We start from the raw sequence: 23454 nt of genomic DNA on the forward strand, positions 1-23454 counted from the left end.
ACACACACACACACACACACACACACACACACACACACACACACACACACACACACACACACACACACACACACACACACACACCATCACACATACACACACACACGCACCTGCTAACCCCCCTGGTAAACCTTGACCTCCAACCTCTGTCCTCAGGTGATCGGGATGCTTCCAGGGAAGGACGGCCAATCTCCCTATGTCACCTGTGGAGCCAAGGTCAGGCTGGCTATGTCACCCTTATGTATTGTTGGAACTCTGCATGTCTCTTCATCATGTGTTTCACTCATCTTTACCTTTTAATGTCATCATTCCGTCTCTCTCTCCCTCTCTCTCTCTCTCTGTGTTTTTGTCTTTCATCCCTCCATTATCAGAGATATAAAGTGGGGCAAGATGAATGGGTAAGACTGACCTGGAGAATGATAGATAGACAACTTTCAGAAAGTATTTACAGGCCTTAGCAAATTTCTTAAAAGTAAAAAACAGAAATACCTTATTTACATAAGTATTCAGACCCTTTGCGATGAGACTCGAGCTCAGGTGCATCCTTTTTCCATTGATCATCCTTGAGATGTTTCTACAACTTGATTGGACTCCACCTGTGGTAAATTAAATTAATTGGACATGATTTGGAAATATAAGGTCCAACTGTTGACAGTGCATGTCAGAGCAGAAACCAAGCCATGAGGTCGAAGGAATTGTCCATAGAGGTCCAAGACAGGATTGTGTCGAGGCACAACAAGGCACTAACATAATACTTCAAATAATGTGGCAAAGGAATTAATGTTTTGTCCTGAGACCCATTCTATCCTGAATACAGTGTTCTGTTTGAACCATTCTATCCTGAATACAGTGTTCTGTTTGAACCATTCTATCCTGAATACAGTGTTCTGTTTGAACCATTCTATACCTGAATACAGTGTTCTGTTTGAACCATTCTATCCTGAATACAGTGTTCTGTTTGAACCATTCTATCCTGAATACAGTGTTCTGCTTGAACCATTCTATCCTGAATGCAGTGTTCTGTTTGAACCATTCTATCCTGAATGCAGTGTTCTGTTTGAACCATTATATCCTGAATACAGTGTTCTGTTTGAACCATTCTATCCTGAATACAGTGTTCTGTTTGAACCATTCTATACTGAATACAGTCTTCTGTTTGAACCATTCTATCCTGAATACAGTGTTCTGCTTGAACCATTCTATCCTGAATACAGTGTTCTGCTTGAACCATTCTATCCTGAATACAGTGTTCTGTTTGAACCATTCTATCCTGAATACAGTGTTCTGTTTGAACCATTCTATCCTGAATACAGTGTTCTGTTTGAACCATTCTATCCTGAATACAGTGTTCTGTTTGAACTATTCTATCCTGAATACAGTGTTCTGTTTGAACCATTCTATCCTGAATACAGTGTTCTGTTTGAACCATTTTATCCTGAATACAGTGTTCTGTTTGAACCATTCTATCCTGAATACGAAGTGTTCTGTTTGGGGCAAATCCAATACAACACATTACTGACAACCACTCTCCATATTTTCAAGCATAGTGGTTTTTCAGGATAAAAGGACAAATTTCCACCGGTCTAATGTCCATTGCTCGTGTTTCTTGGTCCAAGCAAGTCTCTTCCTCTTATTGGTGTCTGTTACTTGAACTCTGTGAAGCATTTATTTGGGCTGCAATTTCTGATGCTGGTAACTCTATTACACTTATCCTCTGCAGCAGAGGTAACTCTGGGTCCTCCTTTCCTGTGGCGGTCCTCATCAATCAATCAATCAAATTTATTTTATATAGCCCTTCGTACATCAGCTGATATCTCAAAGTGCTGTACAGAAACCCAGCCTAAACCCAGCCTCATGAGAGCCAGTTAACTCTAATGAACATCCTCTGCAGCAGAGGTAACTCTGGGTCTTCCTTTCCTGTGGCGGTCCTCATGAGAGACAGTTTACTCTAATGAACTTATCCTCTGCAGCAGAGGTAACTCTGGGTCCTCCTTTCCTGTGGCGGTCCTCATGAGAGCCAGGTAACTCTAATGAACTTATCCTCTGCAGCAGAGGTAACTCTGGGTCCTCGTTTCCTGTGGCGGTCCTCATGAGAGCCAGTTAACTCTAATGAACTTATCCTCTGCAGCAGAGGTAACTCTGGGTCCTCCTTTCCTGTGGCGGTCCTCATGAGAGACAGTTTACTCTAATGAACTTATCCTCTGCAGCAGAGGTAACTCTGGGTCCTCCTTTCCTGTGGCGGTCCTCATGAGAGCCAGGTAACTCTAATGAACTTATCCTCTGCAGCAGAGGTAACTCTGGGTCCTCCTTTCCTGTGGCGGTCCTCATGAGAGCCAGTTAACTCTAATGAACTTATCCTCTGCAGCAGAGGTAACTCTGGGTCCTCCTTTCCTGTGGCGGTCCTCATGAGAGCCAGTTAACTCTAATGAACTTATCCTCTGCAGCAGAGGTAACTATGGGTCTTCCTTTCCTGTGGCGGTCCTCATGAGAGCCAGTTAACTCTAATGAACTTATCCTCTGCAGCAGAGGTAACTCTGGGTCTTCCTTTCCTGTGGCGGTCCTCATGAGAGCCAGTTTCATCACAGTGTTTGATGGTTTTTGCGACTGCACTTGAAGAAACTTTTCAAAGTTCTTAATCTTCCGCATTGACTGACCTTCATGTCTCTTAGTAAGTAATGATGGACTGACCTTCATGTCTCTTAAAGTAATGATGGACTGACCTTCATGTCTCTTAAAGTAATGGTGGACTGACCTTCATGTCTCTTAAAGTAATGATGGACTGACCTTCATGTCTCTTAAAGTAATGATGGACTGACCTTCATGTCTCTTAAAGTAATGATGGACTGACCTTCATGTCTCTTAAAGTAATGATGGACTGACCTTCATGTCTCTTAAAGTAATGATGGACTGACCTTCATGTCTCTTAAAGTAATGATGGACTGACCTTCATGTCTCTTAAAGTAATGATGGACTGACCTTCATGTCTCTTAGTAAGTAATGATGGACTGACCTTCATGTCTCTTAGTAAGTAATGATGGACTGACCTTCATGTCTCTTAAAGTAATGGTGGACTGACCTTCATGTCTTAAAGTAATGATGGACTCTTGTTTCTCTTTTCTTATTTGAGCTGTTCTTGCCATAATATGGACTTGGTCTTTTACCAAATATCAATCAATCAAATGTATTTATAAAGCCCTTTTTACATCAGCCGATGTCAAAAAGTGATTTACAGAAACCCAGCCTGAAACCCCAAACAGCAAGCAATGCAGATGTAGAAGCACGGTGGCTAGGAAAAAACTCTCTAGAAAGGCCAGAACCTAGGAAGAAACCTAGAGAGGAACCAGGCTCTGAGGGGTGGCCAGTCCTCTTCTGGCTGTGCCGGGTGGAGATTATAACAGAACATGGTCAAGATGTTCAAACGTTCATAGATGACCAGCAGGGTCAGATAATAATAATCACTGTGGTTGTAGAGGGTGCAACAGGTCAGCACCTCAGGAGTAAATGTCAGTTGGCTTTTCATAGCCGGTCATTCAGAGTATCTCTACCGCTCCTGCTGTCTCTTGAGAGTTGAAAACAGCAGGTCCAGTGAACAGGTCAGTGGTCCATAACCGCAGGCAGAACAGCTTCACAAGCTTATTCACCTTCACGAGTGCCGTCTCAGTGCTATGATGAGGTCTAAAACCAGACTGAAGCATTTCGTATACATTGTTTGTCTTCAGGAGGGCAGTGAGTTGCTGCGCAACAGCTTTTTAATTTTTTTTTGGAGAGGAATGGGAGATTCGAAATAGGCTGATAGTGTTTTATATTTTCTGGGTCAAGGTTTGGCTTTTTCAAAAGAGGCTTTATTATTGCCACTTTTAGTGAGTTTGGTACACATCCGGTGGATAGAGAGACGTTTATTTTGTTCAACATAGGAGGGCCAAGCACAGGAAGCAGCTCTTTCAGTAGTTTAGTTGGAATAGGGTCCAGTATGCAGCTTGGAATAGGAATAGGAATAGGGTCCAGTATGCAGCCAGTATGCAGCCAGTATGCAGTTTAGAGGCCATGATTATTTTCATCATTGTGTCAAGAGATATAGTACTAAAACACTTGAGCGTCTCTCTTGATCCTAGGTCCTGGCAGAGTTGTGCAGACTCAGGACAACTGAGCTTTGGAGGAATATGCAGATTTAAAGAGGAGTCCGTAATTTGCTTTCTAATGATCATGATCTTTTCCTCAAAGAAGTTAATGAATATATCACTGCTGAAGTGAAAGCCATCCTACGCTTAGTTAGCTTTGCGACAGTATCAAAAATAAATGTTGGATTGTTCTTATTCTCCTCTATGCTTTATCTTGGCCAGGTCTCAGTTGTAAATGAGAACTTGTTCTCAGCTTGCCTACCTGGTTAAATAAAGGTGAAATTAAAAAATTAATTAAAAAATAGGATGATCGAGCAGCAGTGAAAGACTTCCAGTTTGGTGTGGCACCATTTCCGTTCCAATGTTCTGGAAACTTCAGAGCTCGGGTATTTTCTTTATACCAGGGAGCTAGTTTCTTATGACAAATGTTTTTTGGTTTTCTGCGACTGCATCTAGGGTATTACGCAAGGTTCAATTTAGTTCCTCAGTTAGGTGGATAACCGATTTTTGTACTCTGATGTCCTTGGGTAGGTGGAGGGAGTAAAATAGGGCTATCTTCTGTATCCAACCCCTACCATGTCACAACACAACTGATTGGCTCAAACACATTAAGGAAAGAAATTCCACAAATTAACTTTTAACAAGGCACACCTGTTATTTGAAACACATTCCAGGTGACTACCTCACGAAACTGGTTGAGAGAATGCCAAGTGTGTGCAAAGCTGTCATCAAGGGAAAGGGTGGCTACTGTGAAGAATCTCAAATATAAAATATATTTTAATTTGTTTGACACTTCGTTTGGTTACTACATGATTCCATGTGTTATTTCATAGTTTTGATGTCTTCACTATTATTCTACAATGTAGAAAATAGTATATATAAAGGAAAACCCTTGAATGAGTAGGTGTGGTGCTGTATGTAACTTAGATATTTCTGTATTTAATTTGTACATTTGTAAAAATGTCTAAAAACATGTTTTCACTTTGTCATTATGGGATATTGTGTGCAGATGGGTGAGAAACAAATCAATGTAATCCATTTTGAAATTAGGCTGTAACACAACAAAATGAGTCAAGGGTATGAATACTTTCTGAAGGCCCAGCAGATAGAGATATTGATAGATAGAACAGATAGATATATAGATATAGATGGATATATAGATAGATATAGATAGATATTTTATAGATAGATATAGATATATATATATATATAGATATAGAGGTATAGATATATATATAGATATAGAGATATAGATAGATATATAGATATAGAGATAGCGATATAGATAGATATATATATATATATATATAGATATATAGATAGATAGATAGATATATAGATACAGTTAGATATAGAGATAGCGATATAGATATATATATATATATATATATATAGATATATAGATAGATAGATAGATATATAGATATAGAGATAGCGATATAGATATATATATATATATATATATAGATATATAGATAGATAGATAGATATATAGATACAGTTAGATATAGAGATAGCGATATAGATATAGATAGATATATATATAGATATAGATAGATATAGAGATAGCGATATAGATAGATATATAGATATAGATATAGATAGATATATATATAGATATAGATAGATATATATATATAGATATAGATATAGATAGTTAGATATATATATATATATAGATATAGATATAGATAGTTAGATATATATATATATAGATATAGAGATATAGATAGATATATAGATATAGTTAGATATAGATATAGAGATATAGATAGATATATAGATATAGTTAGATATAGAGATAGCGATATAGATAGATAAAGCCTAAATCTGTCAATGTGCCCTTGAGCAAGGCACTTGACCTTAATTGCTCCTGTAAGTCGCTCTGCTAAAATGTAATAGATACGAGTTCAACCAATAGAATTATCAATAGAAAGCTGACTATGTGTGTCTACAGAAAGAGGACAGTGATGCGATCGGAGACGGAACCTTTAACCTCATGACTCTGTGTGTGTCTACAGAAAGAGGACAGTGATGCGATCGGAGAGTTGGCCTACTACCCTCCCAACGGAACCTTTAACCTCATGTACTTCCCCTACTATGGCAAGAAGGCCCAGGTACACAGAGTCACACAGCCCTTCACCAGTGTTGCCCCCATTCAGTCAGAGCCATGAAGTACACGAGGATGGACAGACTTTTCTAGATCTAGAGCTGTACTCATCATCATTCTATGTCCAAAATGTCTAGTTTTCTGCATAGGTTATCTAAATATACCTCTTTATCGGTTCAATTGTCATTTAAATGAATGATGTACATTGATTCTTTAAGAGTTGTATGTATGTATAAATATATATATATATATATATACACAAATATATTATATTTATTTAAATATATTTATATATATTATAAAATCTGAGGGGGCACGTGCCTTTTGACGCAACTGCCCTTTACTATGCTGAATATCTTCTTTAACTTGTTTCTCTCTCTGTGTTTCTCTCTCTCTGTGTTTCTCTCTGTGTTTATCTCTCTCTGTGTGTTTCTCTCTCTCTCTGTGTTTCTCTCTGGGTTTCTCTCTGTGTTTATCTCTCTCTGTGTTTCTCTCTCTGTGTTTATCTCTCTCTGTGTTTCTCTCTGTGTTTATCTCTCTCTGTGTGTTTCTCTCTCTCTGTGTTTCTCTCTGTGTTTCTCTCTCTGTGTTTCTCTCTCTGTGTTTCTCTCGCTCTGTGTTTCTCTCTCTCTGTGTGTTTCTCTCTCTGTGTTTCTCTCTCTCTGTGTTTCTCTCTGTGTTTCTCTCTATCTGTGTGTTTCTCTCTCTGTGTTTCTCTCTCTCTGTGTTTCTCTCTCTCTGTGTGTTTCTCTCTGTGTTTCTCTCTCTCTGTGTGTTTCTCTCTCTCTGTGTGTTTCTCTCTGTGTTTCTCTCTGTGTTTCTCTCTCTCTCTGTGTTTCTCTCTCTCTCTCTGTTTCTCTCTTTCTCTCTGTGTTTCTCTCTCTCTGTGTTTCTATCTCTCTGTGTTTCTCTGTGTGTTTCTCTCTCTGTGTGTTTCTCTCTGTGTTTCTCTCTCTGTGTGTTTCTCTTTCTGTGTTTCTCTCTGTGTGTTTCTCTTTCTGTGTTTCTCACTCTGTTTCTCTCTCTCTGTTTCTCTTTCTGTGTTTCTCTCTCTCTATGTTTCTCTCTCGCTGTGTTTCTCTGTGTGTTTCTCTCTCTCTGTGTTTCTCTCTCTCTCTCTGTGTTTCTCTCTCTCTGTGTTTCTATCTCTCTGTGTTTCTCTCTCTGTGTGTTTCTCTCTCTGTGTGTTTCTCTCTGTGTTTCTCTCTCTGTGTGTTTCTCTTTCTGTGTTTCTCTCTGTGTGTTTCTCTTTCTGTTTCTCACTCTGTTTCTCTCTCTCTGTTTCTCTTTCTGTGTTTCTCTCTCTCTCTGTGTTTCTCTCTCTGTGTTTCTCTCTCTGTGTGTTTCTCTCTCTCTGTGTTTCTCTCTCTGTGTGTTTCTCTCTCTGTATGGATGTAGCTGAACTACTCCCAGCCCCTGGTAGCAGTGAAGTTCCTCAACATCTCTCTGAATACAGATGTGAATGTTGAGTGTAAGATCAACTCCAACACACTGAAGACCGGTGGAGAGAGAGACAAGTTCGCTGGACGCGTCTCTTTCAAACTCAGAATCACCTCACCTAAGAACTAGACCACTAAACACCACACACACACACACACACACACACACACACACACACACACACACACACACACACACACACACACACACACACACACACACACACACACACACACACACACACACACACACACACACACACACACACACACACACACGTTACTGCCACATGTAGGACCATATCAGACCCCTGGAAATGGAGACCAGGAGGAGAGGGAAGGATGAAAGGAGGTCCAATGTGTCTCCTTCTTCATCTGTCTCTCTCCCTCTCTTTTTCTCTCTTTCTCTTCCTCTTTCTCTCTCTCTCTGTCTCTTCCTCTCTCTCTCTGTATCTCTCCCTCTCTTTTTCTCTCTGTCTCTTCCTCTTTCTCTCTCTCTGTCTCTTCCTCTCTCTCTCTGTATCTCTCCCTCTCTTTTTCTCTCTCTCTTCCTCTTCCTCTCTCTCTCTGTATCTCTCCCTCTCTGTCTTTCTCTCTCTCTATCATTCTACTCATCCCTCTCTCTTTCGGTCTGTCTCTCTCCCTCTCTTTTTCTCTCTCTTTCTCTCTCCCTCTGTCTTTCTCTCTCTCTATCATTCTACTCATCCCTCTCTCTTTGTCTTTCTCTCTCCCTCTCTGTCTCTCCCTCTCTCTCTCTGTATCTCTCCCTCTCTGTCTTTCTCTCTCTATCATTCTACTCATCCCTCTCTTCTGTCTGTCTCTCTCCCTCTCTCTCTTTCTCTCTCTCCATCAGTCTGCTCATCCCCCTCTCTAATCTGTTTTTCTGTAATCCTCATCAACGCCCCTCCCCCTGCCCTCTGCTCTTCCTCATTTTCCCACTCTCCACCTTTCTACATCGAATAATTATGCTTTTCTCTTCCTCCTCTTCCTCCTCCTCTTAGGGTTCTTAGTAACTTATCAAACAATTTTTATTTTTTGTGTGTTGATGAATTTGGTCTTTAATTTAATTTATACTTTTGAAATGGATGTCTCCTTTATCTGAAATGAAAGCCTTCTACGGCACACACACACACACACACACACACACACACACACACACACACACACACACACACACACACACACACACACACACACACACACACACACACACACACACACACACACACACACACACACACACACACACACACACACACACACACACACACACACACACACACAAGTCCAGGATATTTTTGTTGTTTTCAGTCCATTTAATCAGAGAATGTTTCTTCAACAATATATATGACATATATCAGAGTGGGTGACTGAGTGTAAATAGATATTTTCTTGTGGATGCTTTAGACACATAGAGGATTTGAGATTTAAAATAAAAGATGGCATGATGATATGATACCTATGAATTTTCCAACGCTGTAAGATTAATAAAGAGTTAAGTAGTGTCAGGTAAACAGAGTGAAGGGTAAAGGTTAGAGGTTAAGACAGAGTAATGGTTAGAGTAGAGATAGAGGCGGCTGGCTAACAGACAGACTTTTAGTAATGTCAGTTAGTGTGTTTTATCTTCTGTTCAGTTTGTTGTGGTAGAGCTGCTCTGTTAGCCGCTAGGTCCTGGTGTCCTGGTTGGCCAGCTAGCTGTTAGCCGCTAGATCCTGGTTAGCCAGCTAGCTGTTAGCCATACTGCTAGGTTCTGGTTAGCTAGCTGTTAGCCCCTAGGTCGCTAGGTCCTGGTTAGCTAGCTGTTAGCCACTAGATCATATAGGTCCTGGGTACCTAGCTGTAAGACATATCGCTAGGTCACTAGTTGCTAGGTCAGTTTGAATACCTGTGGTGCGTTTGAATACTTTAAGGGAAGTGGACGATATATTGAGATGATATTGGGGCAATATCGGGGTAATACTGGGGTGATATTGGGGCAACACTGGGGTGATATTGAGGTAATATTGGGGCAATACTGGGGCGATATTGGGGCAATACTGGGGCAATACTGGGGCGATATTGGGGTAATATTGGGGCAATACTGGGGCGATATTTGGGTAATATTGGGGTGATATTGGTGTAATATTGTGGTGATACTGGGGCAATATTGGGTTGATACTGGGGCAATACTGGGGCGATATTGGGTTGATACTGGGGTGAAGCAGGGGTAATATTGGGGTAATGCTGGGTCTATATTGGGGTGATATTGGGGTAATACTGGGTCTATATTGAGGTGATACGGGGTAATACTGGGTTGATATTGGGGTAATACTGGGTCGATATTGTGGTAATACTGGGTTGATATTGGGGTGATACTGGGTCGATATTGAGGTGATACGGGGTGATATTGGGGTAATACTGGGTCTATATTGAGGTGATACGGGGTGATATTGGGGTAATACTGGGTTGATATTGGGGTGATACTGGGTCGATATATCAAGGGGATTTCTGCTTTTAATGTCTTTCTTTTTTATTCTGTTTCTCCACTCGTTTATTTGTGCTGTGTTTGTTTGTGTGTCATCAGCCTAGTGGCGGTTTAGAACACAACATTGTGTACAGTTACCACGGCAACCACAGCATCAGGCCGGAGTCTCGCCCTAACTTCACCACACACCCGCCACTCACACTGTTGTGCCACATGTGAGCCTTTCGTCTTGCTGTTGGTCATGCCCCTTTAATCTCTAAACCAATCCTTTCCCTTTAAACAGTGATGCCACTTCCTGGTCTGGGCTGTCTGACCAATCAGAGCCCAGCCTGTCTCCATCCCTCCATCTTAGTAAGAATTTGTTTTCTTTTCATTTGTTCTCAATTCCTTTTCTGTGCAACGTTCAGCAGATACAAACTAGATGTGGTTAATAATGACATCATCTGTATTACTGCCTCAGATATTCCATGTGGAACCTTCTGAAGAATATTGCTGTAAAAACAAGAAATAAAAAGATTTTGTGTTTAAAAGGTTTGTCTCGAGTGCTTTGAGAGAAAGGAGAGGGATGAAAGAGAGTGTGGCTCATTTAAGATGTATATATCTCCTCTCACATTACCCAGGATGCACCTTACTACACCAGAAGTAAAACCTAGCTAGATATAAGAGGAGGAGGCCAGGGTTAGGACATGAAGAGAGGAGAGAGGGAGGAGGCCAGGGTTAGGACATATGAAGAGAGGAGGGAGGGAGGAGGCCAGGGTTAGGACATATGAAGAGAGAAGGGAGGGGAGAGGGAGGAGGTCAGGATTAGGACATATGAAGAGAGGAGGGAGGGAGGAGGCCAGGGTTAGGACATATGAATAGAGGAGGGAGGGAGGGGGGGGGCAGGGTTAGGACATATGAAGAGAGGAGGGAGGGAGGGAGGGGGGGCCAGGGTTAGGACATATGAAGAGAGGAGGGAGGGAGGAGGCCAGGGTTAGGACATATGAAGAAAGGAGGGAGGGAGGAGGCCAGAGTTAGGACATATGAAGAGAGGAGGGAGGGAGGAGGCCAGGGTTAGGACATGAAGAGAGGAGGGAGGGAGGAGGCCAGGGTTAGGACATATGAAGAGAGGAGGGAGGGGAGAGGGAGGGAGGGAGGAGGCCAGAGTTAGGACATATGAAGAGAGGAGGGAGGGAGGAGGCCAGGGTTAGGACATATGAAGAGAGGAGGGAGGGAGGGAGGGAGGGAGGGAGGGAGGGAGGGAGGGAGGGAGGGAGGGAGGGGAGGGAGGGAGGGAGGCCAGGGTTAGGACATATGAAGAGAGGAGGGAGGGAGGAGGCCAGGGTTAGGACATATGAAGAGAGGAGGGAGGGAGGGAGGAGGCCAGGGTTAGGACATATGAAGAGAGGAGGGAGGGAGGGAGGAGGCCAGGGTTAGGACATATGAAGAGAGGAGGGAGGGGGGAGGCCAGGGTTAGGACATATGAAGAGAGGAGGGAGGGGGGAGGCCAGGGTTAGGACATATGAAGAGAGGAGGGAGGGGGAGGGGGGGGCCAAGGTTAGGACATATGAAGAGATGGAGGAGGGAGGAGGCCAGGGTTAGGACATATGAAGGGTTGGAGGAGGGAGGAGGCCAGGGTTAGGACATATGAAGGGTTGGAGGAGGGAGGAGACCAGGGTTAGGACATATGAAGGGTTGGAGGAGGGAGGAGGCCAGGGTTAGGACATATGAAGGGTTGGAGGAGGGAGAGAGGAGGGAGGCCAGAGTTAGGACATATGAAGGGTTGGAGGAGGGAGGAGGCCAGGGTTAGGACATATGAGGAGATGGGGGGGGGGGGGGGGGGACGGAGGAGGCCAGGGTTAGGACATATGAAGAGATGGAGGAGGGAGGGAGGGAGGAGGCCAGGGTTAGGACATATAAAGGGTTGGAGGAGGGAGGCCAGGGTTAGGACATATGAAGAGATGGAGGAGGGAGGGAGGGAGGAGGCCAGGGTTAGGACATATGAAGAGATGGAGGAGGGAGGGAGGGAGGAGGCCAGGGTTAGGACATATGAAGAGAGGAGGGAGGGAAGAGCCCAGGGCTAGGACATATGAGGAGATGGAGGGGGGGGGGGGACGGAGGAGGCCAGGGTTAGGACATATGAAGAGATGGAGGATCCCAGGGTTAGGACATATGAAGAGAGGAGGGAGGGAGGAGGCCAGGGCTAGGACATATGAGGAGATGGAGGGGGGGGGGACGGAGGAGGCCAGGGTTAGGACATATGAAGAGATGGAGGAGGGAGGGAGGGAGGAGGCCAGGGTTAGGACATATGAAGAGAGGAGGGAGGGAGGAGGCCAGGGTTAGGACATATGAAGAGATGGAGGAGGGAGGAGGCCAGGGTTAGGACATATGAAGGGTTGGAGGAGGGAGGCCAGGGTTAGGACATATGAAGAGAGAAAGATGGAGGGAGGAGGGAGGCCAGACACAAAGATAGAGGGAGAGTATGACAGGCTAGAGATGAGGGTAAAAGGAGTGAAAGAGAGGAGAGAAATAGATGGGGGGTGTAACTGTAATCCCGGAGCTATAATCCCATTCAATCTAATCCAGTTCAGCGGACTCTCTCTCACACACACACACACACACACACACACACACACACACACAGCCTTAGTGACATTGGATAACTGACATTGCCCTCCCCAATATGGCTGTTGTGGGAGGTGCCGATTCTCTCAGCCACCATTCAAACTGGAAAACTTCATTCCTCAGACGAGACACAGAGACTACTGAAGAGAGAATGGGAGAGAAGAGGGAGAGGAAAGAGAGAATGAAAATAGCCTTAAACCAGTAGTTTTGTGAGACAGTTATCATGTGTGATTGATTGTGTGTAACTTTCATTTTGACTGAGTGTAACATAGGCACGCTTATGACATGTCTCTGATTTGCAGACAACAGACACCTACCTACCTGGTGGTCTATATGATATATGAATCTATATGATATGCCATCTAGTGGTGAACTGCTGAACTACACAATCTGTATGATATGCCATCTAGTGGTGAACTGCTGAATACACAATCTATATGATATGCCATCTAGTGGTTAGCTGCTGAACTACAGTTTATATGATATGCCATCTAGTGGTTAGCTGCTGAACTACAATCTATATGATATGCCATCTAGTGGTTAGCTGCTGAACTACAGTTTATATGATATGCCATCTAGTGGTGAACTGCTGAACTACAGTTTATATGATATGCCATCTAGTGGTGAACTGCTGAACTACAGTTTATATGATATGCCATCTAGTGGTTAGCTGCTGAACTACAGTTTATATGATATGCCATCTAGTGGTTAGCTGCTGAACTACAGTTTATATGATATGCCATCTAGTGGTGAACTGCTGAACTACAGTTTATATGATATGCCATCTAGTGGTGAACTGCTGAACTCTCAACCAAATAATCACACAAACAAAGACTGCAAACTAACAGACAGACATATAGATCTAATTATTTATTAAAATGTGAAACTTTATTTCTCAATCATAACAAATAATTTAGGGCACTTTGTACAAAGCTTGATAAAAGCATGTCAGATGGACAGACACACTTTGCTAACATGGGACCAGAACACTAGAAAACAATAACAAAATATACCAATAAAAACACCAGATTTAAGTTGCAACATTTGGGCCTCAGTCTGAAGCAGTAGTTTAAAACATGATGATAAAATACATGTTTCTGACAGACCTCTGAAGACCAAGGTCGTGTTGGTTTCTGAAATATAAAACTATACAACATTACCTTCAAGACAACCGCATAGACACAGATCATGTAGAACAGACAGCACATAGAAACAGATCATGTAGAACAGACAGTGCCGATCTACTCATGATATTATAGAACTACGTCTTGTGGAGTGTTTTTCAGATCTATTGATTAGAGTTTCTATCATGTAGAACAGCTCAGATGATCTATTCATGGTATTTCTATCAGAAAGTTCAGTTCTCTCTCTTAGGAGAGTGTCAATCATCTTTTCTCCACTCACAGGGAGAGGCTGGTTACTATAGCAACGCTGTAACATGACACCCACATCAGCCTGCCGTTACATCAAACACTTAAATTAACACACACACACCAAACACACACAGCTAGCTACAGAGGTCAGGGGTCGAAGAAAAATGAGGAAGCATATTGAGAAAGAAATCCACTGACTATGTGAGCTATCTGAAGATGAATGTCCTGACTATGACTGGTCCACCTAGCTATCTGAAGATGAATGTCCTGACTATGACTGGTCCACCTAGCTATCTGAAGATGAATGTACTGACTATGACTGGTCCACCTAGCTATCTAAAGATGAATGTCCTGACTATGACTGGTCCACCTAGCTATCTGAAGGTGAATGTACTGACTATGACTGGTCCACCTAGCTATCTGAAGATGAATGTCCTGACTATGACTGGTCCACCTAGCTATCTGGAGATGAATGTCCTGACTATGACTGGTCCACCTAGCTATCTGAAGATGAATGTCCTGACTATGACTGGTCCACCTAGCTATCTGAAGATGAATGTCCTGACTATGACTGGTCCACCTAGCTATCTGAAGATGAATGTCCTGACTATGACTGGTCCACCTAGCTATCTGGAGATGAATGTCCTGACTATGACTGGTCCACCTAGCTATCTGAAGATGAATGTCCTGACTATGACTGGTCCACCTAGCTATCTGAAGGTGAATGTCCTGACTATGACTGGTCCACCTAGCTATCTGAAGATGAATGTACTGACTATGACTGGTCCACCTAGCTATCTGAAGATGAATGTCCTGACTATGACTGGTCCACCTAGCTATCTGAAGATGAATGTACTGACTATGACTGGTCCACCTAGCTATCTGAAGATGAATGTACTGACTATGACTGGTCCACCTAGCTATCTGAAGATGAATGTCCTGACTATGACTGGTCCACCTAGCTATCTGAAGGTGAATGTACTGACTATGACTGGTCCACCTAGCTATCTGAAGATGAATGTACTGACTATGACTGGTCCACCTAGCTATCTGAAGATGAATGTCCTGACTATGACTGGTCCACCTAGCTATCTGAAGATGAATGTCCTGACTATGACTGGTCCACCTAGCTATCTGAAGGTGAATGTCCTGACTATGACTGGTCCACCTAGCTATCTGAAGATGAATGTCCTGACTATGACTGGTCCACCTAGCTATCTGAAGGTGAATGTCCTGACTATGACTGGTCCACCTAGCTATCTGAAGGTGAATGTACTGACTATGACTGGTCCACCTAGCTATCTGAAGATGAATGTCCTGACTATGACTGGTCCACCTAGCTATCTAAAGATGAATGTCCTGACTATGACTGGTCCACCTAGCTATCTGAAGGTGAATGTACTGACTATGACTGGTCCACCTAGCTATCTGAAGATGAATGTCCTGACTATGACTGGTCCACCTAGCTATCTGGAGATGAATGTCCTGACTATGACTGGTCCACCTAGCTATCTGAAGATGAATGTCCTGACTATGACTGGTCCACCTAGCTATCTGGAGGTGAATGTCCTGACTATGACTGGTCCACCTAGCTATCTGGAGGTGAATGTACTGACTATGACTGGTCCACCTAGCTATCTGAAGGTGAATGTCCTGACTATGACTGGTCCACCTAGCTATCTGAAGGTGAATGTCCTGACTATGACTGGTCCACCTAGCTATCTGAAGGTGAATGTCCTGACTATGACTGGTCCACCTAGCTATCTGGAGGTGATGTATTGTACTGTAATGTCCTGACTATGACTGGTCCACCTAGCTATCTGAAGGTGATGTATTGTACTGTAATGTCCTGACTATGACTGGTCCACCTAGCTATCTGAAGGTGAATGTCCTGACTATGACTGGTCCACCTAGCTATCTGAAGGTGAATGTCCTGACTATGACTGGTCCACCTAGCTATCTGGAGGTGATGTATTGTACTGTAATGTCCTGACTATGACTGGTCCACCTAGCTATCTGAAGGTGATGTATTGTACTGTAATGTCCTGACTATGACTGGTCCACCTAGCTATCTGGAGGTGATGTATTGTACTGTAATGTCCTGACTATGACTGGTCCACCTAGCTATCTGAAGGTGATGTATTGTACTGTAATGTCCTGACTATGACTGGTCCACCTAGCTATCTGAAGGTGATGTATTGTACTGTAATGTCCTGACTATGACTGGTCCACCTAGCTATCTGGAGGTGATGTATTGTACTGTAATGTCCTGACTATGACTGGTCCACCTAGCTATCTGAAGGTGATGTATTGTACTGTAATGTACTGACTATGACTGGTCCACCTAGCTATCTGAAGGTGATGTATTGTACTGTAATGTACTGACTATGACTGGTCCACCTAGCTATCTGAAGGTGATGTATTGTACTGTAATGTACTGACTATGACTGGTCCACCTAGCTATCTGAAGGTGATGTATTGTACTGTAATGTCCTGACTATGACTGGTCCACCTAGCTATCTGAAGGTGATGTATTGTACTGTAATGTACTGACTATGACTGGTCCACCTAGCTATCTGAAGGTGATGTATTGTACTGTAATGTCCTGACTATGACTGGTCCACCTAGCTATCTGAAGGTGATGTATTGTACTGTAATGTCCTGACTATGACTGGTCCACCTAGCTATCTGAAGATGAATGTCCTGACTATGACTGGTCCACCTAGCTATCTGAAGGTGATGTATTGTACTGTAATGTACTGACTATGACTGGTCCACCTAGCTATCTGAAGGTGATGTATTGTACTGTAATGTACTGACTATGACTGGTCCATCTAGCTATCTGAAGGTGATGTATTGTACTGTAATGTCCTGACTATGACTGGTCCACCTAGCTATCTGAAGGTGATGTATTGTACTGTAATGTACTGACTATGACTGGTCCACCTAGCTATCTGAAGGTGATGTATTGTACTGTAATGTCCTGACTATGACTGGTCCACCTAGCTATCTGAAGGTGATGTATTGTACTGTAATGTCCTGACTATGACTGGTCCACCTAGCTATCTGAAGGTGATGTATTGTACTGTAATGTCCTGACTATGACTGGTCCACCTAGCTATCTGAAGGTGATGTATTGTACTGTAATGTCCTGACTATGACTGGTCCACCTAGCTATCTGAAGATGAATGTCCTGACTATGACTGGTCCACCTAGCTATCTGAAGGTGATGTATTGTACTGTAATGTACTGACTATGACTGGTCCACCTAGCTATCTGAAGGTGATGTATTGTACTGTAATGTACTGACTATGACTGGTCCACCTAGCTATCTGAAGGTGATGTATTGTACTGTAATGTCCTGACTATGACTGGTCCACCTAGCTATCTGAAGGTGATGTATTGTACTGTAATGTACTGACTATGACTGGTCCACCTAGCTATCTGAAGGTGATGTATTGTACTGTAATGTCCTGACTATGACTGGTCCACCTAGCTATCTGAAGGTGATGTATTGTACTGTAATGTCCTGACTATGACTGGTCCACCTAGCTATCTGAAGATGAATGTCCTGACTATGACTGGTCCACCTAGCTATCTGAAGGTGATGTATTGTACTGTAATGTACTGACTATGACTGGTCCACCTAGCTATCTGAAGGTGATGTATTGTACTGTAATGTACTGACTATGACTGGTCCACCTAGCTATCTGAAGGTGATGTATTGTACTGTAATGTCCTGACTATGACTGGTCCACCTAGCTATCTGAAGGTGATGTATTGTACTGTAATGTACTGACTATGACTGGTCCACCTAGCTATCTGAAGGTGATGTATTGTACTGTAATGTCCTGACTATGACTGGTCCACCTAGCTATCTGAAGGTGATGTATTGTACTGTAATGTACTGACTATGACTGGTCCACCTAGCTATCTGAAGGTGATGTATTGTACTGTAATGTCCTGACTATGACTGGTCCACCTAGCTATCTGGAGGTGATGTATTGTACTGTAATGTACTGACTATGACTGGTCCACCTAGCTATCTGAAGGTGATGTATTGTACTGTAATGTCCTGACTATGACTGGTCCACCTAGCTATCTGAAGGTGATGTATTGTACTGTAATGTCCTGACTATGACTGGTCCACCTAGCTATCTGAAGGTGATGTATTGTACTGTAATGTCCTGACTATGACTGGTCCACCTAGCTATCTGAAGGTGATGTATTGTACTGTAATGTCCTGACTATGACTGGTCCACCTAGCTATCTGAAGGTGATGTATTGTACTGTAATGTACTGACTATGACTGGTCCACCTAGCTATCTGAAGGTGATGTATTGTACTGTAATGTCCTGACTATGACTGGTCCACCTAGCTATCTGGAGGTGATGTATTGTACTGTAATGTACTGACTATGACTGGTCCACCTAGCTATCTGAAGGTGATGTATTGTACTGTAATGTCCTGACTATGACTGGTCCACCTAGCTATCTGAAGGTGATGTATTGTACTGTAATGTCCTGACTATGACTGGTCCACCTAGCTATCTGAAGGTGATGTATTGTACTGTAATGTCCTGACTATGACTGGTCCACCTAGCTATCTGAAGGTGATGTATTGTACTGTAATGTCCTGACTATGACTGGTCCACCTAGCTATCTGAAGGTGATGTATTGTACTGTAATGTCCTGACTATGACTGGTCCACCTAGCTATCTGAAGATGAATGTCCTGACTATGACTGGTCCACCTAGCTATCTGAAGGTGATGTATTGTACTGTAATGTCCTGACTATGACTGGTCCACCTAGCTATCTGAAGGTGATGTATTGTACTGTAATGTCCTGACTATGACTGGTCCACCTAGCTATCTGAAGATGAATGTCCTGACTATGACTGGTCCACCTAGCTATCTGAAGGTGATGTATTGTACTGTAATGTACTGACTATGACTGGTCCACCTAGCTATCTGAAGGTGATGTATTGTACTGTAATGTACTGACTATGACTGGTCCACCTAGCTATCTGAAGGTGATGTATTGTACTGTAATGTCCTGACTATGACTGGTCCACCTAGCTATCTGAAGGTGATGTATTGTACTGTAATGTACTGACTATGACTGGTCCACCTAGCTATCTGAAGGTGATGTATTGTACTGTAATGTCCTGACTATGACTGGTCCACCTAGCTATCTGAAGGTGATGTATTGTACTGTAATGTACTGACTATGACTGGTCCACCTAGCTATCTGAAGGTGATGTATTGTACTGTAATGTCCTGACTATGACTGGTCCACCTAGCTATCTGGAGGTGATGTATTGTACTGTAATGTACTGACTATGACTGGTCCACCTAGCTATCTGAAGGTGATGTATTGTACTGTAATGTCCTGACTATGACTGGTCCACCTAGCTATCTGAAGGTGATGTATTGTACTGTAATGTCCTGACTATGACTGGTCCACCTAGCTATCTGAAGGTGATGTATTGTACTGTAATGTCCTGACTATGACTGGTCCACCTAGCTATCTGAAGGTGATGTATTGTACTGTAATGTCCTGACTATGACTGGTCCACCTAGCTATCTGAAGGTGATGTATTGTACTGTAATGTCCTGACTATGACTGGTCCACCTAGCTATCTGAAGGTGATGTATTGTACTGTAATGTCCTGACTATGACTGGTCCACCTAGCTATCTGAAGGTGATGTATTGTACTGTAATGTCCTGACTATGACTGGTCCACCTAGCTATCTGAAGGTGATGTATTGTACTGTAATGTCCTGACTATGACTGGTCCACCTAGCTATCTGAAGGTGATGTATTGTACTGTAATGTACTGACTATGACTGGTCCACCTAGCTATCTGAAGGTGATGTATTGTACTGTAATGTCCTGACTATGACTGGTCCACCTAGCTATCTGAAGGTGATGTATTGTACTGTAATGTCCTGACTATGACTGGTCCACCTAGCTATCTGAAGGTGATGTATTGTACTGTAATGTCCTGACTATGACTGGTCCACCTAGCTATCTGAAGGTGATGTATTGTACTGTAATGTCCTGACTATGACTGGTCCACCTAGCTATCTGAAGGTGATGTATTGTACTGTAATGTCCTGACTATGACTGGTCCACCTAGCTATCTGAAGGTGATGTATTGTACTGTAATGTCCTGACTATGACTGGTCCACCTAGCTATCTGAAGGTGATGTATTGTACTGTAATGTCCTGACTATGACTGGTCCACCTAGCTATCTGAAGGTGAATGTCCTGACTATGACTGGTCCACCTAGCTATCTGAAGGTGATGTATTGTACTGTAATGTCCTGACTATGACTGGTCCACCTAGCTATCTGAAGGTGATGTATTGTACTGTAATGTCCTGACTATGACTGGTCCACCTAGCTATCTGAAGGTGATGTATTGTACTGTAATGTCCTGACTATGACTGGTCCATCTAGCTATCTGAAGGTGATGTATTGTACTGTAATGTACTGACTATGACTGGTCCACCTAGCTATCTGAAGGTGATGTATTGTACTGTAATGTACTGACTATGACTGGTCCACCTAGCTATCTGAAGGTGATGTATTGTACTGTAATGTACTGACTATGACTGGTCCACCTAGCTATCTGAAGGTGATGTATTGTACTGTAATGTCCTGACTATGACTGGTCCACCTAGCTATCTGAAGGTGATGTATTGTACTGTAATGTACTGACTAAGTCTCTCTGGATAAGAACATCTCCTAAATGACTAACATGTACATTTCAAAGGCAGCATGGTGAGGTTTCATCAAACTGACCTCTCTGCAGCTGATTGGCCTGATCCGATCATGATTCAAGTCGCTCAACTGGTTGCTATGAAACTCAGTGGTTTGTGTTACTACGGCAATGAGAAGACCCATCTGCTATGTGACTGACTGACTGACTGACTGACACACACACACACACACACGCACGCACACACACACGCACACACGCCACCAGTGTCTATGGGTCTATGAAGGATGCCATAATGTATCTAGTCACCTGGGTGGTGTGTTCAGGGGTTACAGGTCAGGGTTTAGGGGTCAACAAAGGAAACCATGATGTATCTAGTCCCGCTGGTTGTAGGCAGGCCCTCGTGGTAGTGAGTCAGTCTGCCTGGGTGCATGAAAGACCATCCTTTACGAGGTGCTTCCACATTACAGTCATAACGAAGGAACCGGCACCCTCCACCCTGAAACACAAGTTACATACACAGTTTGTGTGTGTGTGTGTGAGAGAGAGAGAGAGAGAGAGAGAGAGAGAGAGAGAGAGAGAGACAGAGAGAGAGAGAAAGAGAGGGAGAGAGGAGAAACAGAGACAGAGACAGAGAGAGGAGAGAGAGAGAGACAGAGAGAGAGAGGAGAGACAGAGAGAGAGAGGAGAGACAGAGACAGAGACAGAGAGAGAGAGAGAGACAGAGAGAGAGACAGAGACAGAGAGAGAGACAGAGAGAGAGAGAGAGACAGAGAGAGAGAGAGAGACAGAGAGAGAGAGAGAGAGAGAGACCGCACCCTCCACCATGAAACACAAACACGTTACAGTTTGTGTGTGTATGTGTGTGTATGAGAGAGAAAGAGAGAGAGAGAGAGAGAGAGAGAGAGAGAGAGAGAGAGAGAGAGAGAGAGAGAGAGAGAGAGAGAGAGAGAGGAGAGACAGAGACAGAGAGGAGAGACAGAGACAAAGGGAACAGTTACTTTAGAGGATGAGATAACTACGACTATTACTACTACTGAATACAGATCCCAGAAAATAACTACTTTAAAACTATTGGATTGGCTGTCTGCTACTAATGACAGGGCTGTATCTACATGGATTGGCTGTCTGCTACTAATGACAGGGCTGTATCTACATGTTGGATTGGCTGTCTACTACTAATGACAGGGCTGTATCTACATGGATTGGCTGTCTACTACTAATGACAGGGCTGTATCTACATGTTGGATTGGCTGTCTACTACTAATGACAGGGCTGTATCTACATGGATTGGCTGTCTACTACTAATGACAGGGCTGTATCTACATGGATTGGCTGTCTACTACTAATGACAGGGCTGTATCTACATGGATTGGCTGTCTTCTACTAATGACAGGGCTGTATCTACATGGATTGGCTGTCTTCTACTAATGACAGGGCTGTATCTACATGGATTGGCTGTCTACTACTAATGACAGGGCTGTATCTACATGGATTGGCTGTCTACTACTAATGACAGGGCTGTATCTACATGTTGGATTGGCTGTCTACTACTAATGACAGGGCTGTATCTACATGGATTGGCTGTCTGCTACTAATGACAGGGCTGTATCTACATGGATTGGCTGTCTGCTACTAATGACAGGGCTGTATCTACATGGATTGGCTGTCTACTACTAATGACAGGGCTGTATCTACATGGATTGGCTGTCTGCTACTAATGACAGGGCTGTATCTACATGTTGGATTGGCTGTCTACTACTAATGACAGGGCTGTATCTACATGGATTGGCTGTCTTCTACTAATGACAGGGCTGTATCTACATGGATTGGCTGTCTACTACTAATGACAGGGCTGTATCTACATGTTGGATTGGCTGTCTACTACTAATGACAGGGCTGTATCTACATGGATTGGCTGTCTTCTACTAATGACAGGGCTGTATCTACATGGATTGGCTGTCTACTACTAATGACAGGGCTGTATCTACATGTTGGATTGGCTGTCTACTACTAATGACAGGGCTGTATCTACATGGATTGGCTGTCTACTACTAATGACAGGGCTGTATCTACATGGATTGGCTGTCTACTACTAATGACAGGGCTGTATCTACATGGATTGGCTGTCTACTACTAATGACAGGGCTGTATCTACATGGATTGGCTGTCTGCTACTAATGACAGGGCTGTATCTACATGGATTGGCTGTCTTCTACTAATGACAGGGCTGTATCTACATGTTGGATTGGCTGTCTACTACTAATGACAGGGCTGTATCTACATGGATTGGCTGTCTACTACTAATGACAGGGCTGTATCTACATGGATTGGCTGTCTACTACTAATGACAGGGCTGTATCTACATGTTGGATTGGCTGTCTACTACTAATGACAGGGCTGTATCTACATGGATTGGCTGTCTGCTACTAATGACAGGGCTGTATCTACATGGATTGGCTGTCTGCTACTAATGACAGGGCTGTATCTACATGGATTGGCTGTCTACTACTAATGACAGGGCTGTATCTACATGTTGGATTGGCTGTCTACTACTAATGACAGGGCTGTATCTACATGGATTGGCTGTCTACTACTAATGACAGGGCTGTATCTACAT

The 23454-nt window shown here is 43.2% G+C and overlaps 2 protein-coding genes and 1 long non-coding RNA gene across 4 annotated transcripts in view; 2 read left to right on the forward strand and 1 right to left on the reverse strand.

Moving 5' to 3' along the window:
• atp1b2a (ATPase Na+/K+ transporting subunit beta 2a) overlaps positions 1-7887 on the forward strand; it is a 124437-nt gene extending 116550 nt beyond the window's left edge. Inside the window, exons 6-8 of the mRNA XM_036986989.1 lie at positions 157-216; positions 6140-6235; positions 7627-7887. Of these exons, the coding sequence (XP_036842884.1) occupies positions 157-216; positions 6140-6235; positions 7627-7797 (327 nt within the window). The 3' untranslated portion in view covers positions 7798-7887. The remainder of the gene's footprint in view (positions 1-156; positions 217-6139; positions 6236-7626) is intronic.
• Positions 7888-8404: 517 nt separating this feature from the next.
• LOC110531307 lies at positions 8405-10661 on the forward strand. Its single transcript, XR_002474638.2, has 2 exons — positions 8405-9414; positions 9452-10661. It is a non-coding gene; the product is annotated as an uncharacterized LOC110531307 (long non-coding RNA).
• Positions 10662-21136: 10475 nt separating this feature from the next.
• The window catches only part of plod3 (procollagen-lysine, 2-oxoglutarate 5-dioxygenase 3), a 76930-nt gene continuing 74612 nt past the window's right edge, over positions 21137-23454 (reverse strand). For both annotated transcript variants that reach the window (XM_036986991.1, XM_036986990.1), the window contains exon 18: positions 21137-21333. In XM_036986991.1, coding sequence (XP_036842886.1) covers positions 21178-21333 — 156 coding nt within the window. In that variant the 3' untranslated portion in view covers positions 21137-21177. The remainder of the gene's footprint in view (positions 21334-23454) is intronic.

The sequence above is a fragment of the Oncorhynchus mykiss genome, chromosome 9 (assembly GCF_013265735.2).
Source record: "Oncorhynchus mykiss isolate Arlee chromosome 9, USDA_OmykA_1.1, whole genome shotgun sequence".
Classification (NCBI taxonomy): domain Eukaryota; kingdom Metazoa; phylum Chordata; class Actinopteri; order Salmoniformes; family Salmonidae; genus Oncorhynchus; species Oncorhynchus mykiss.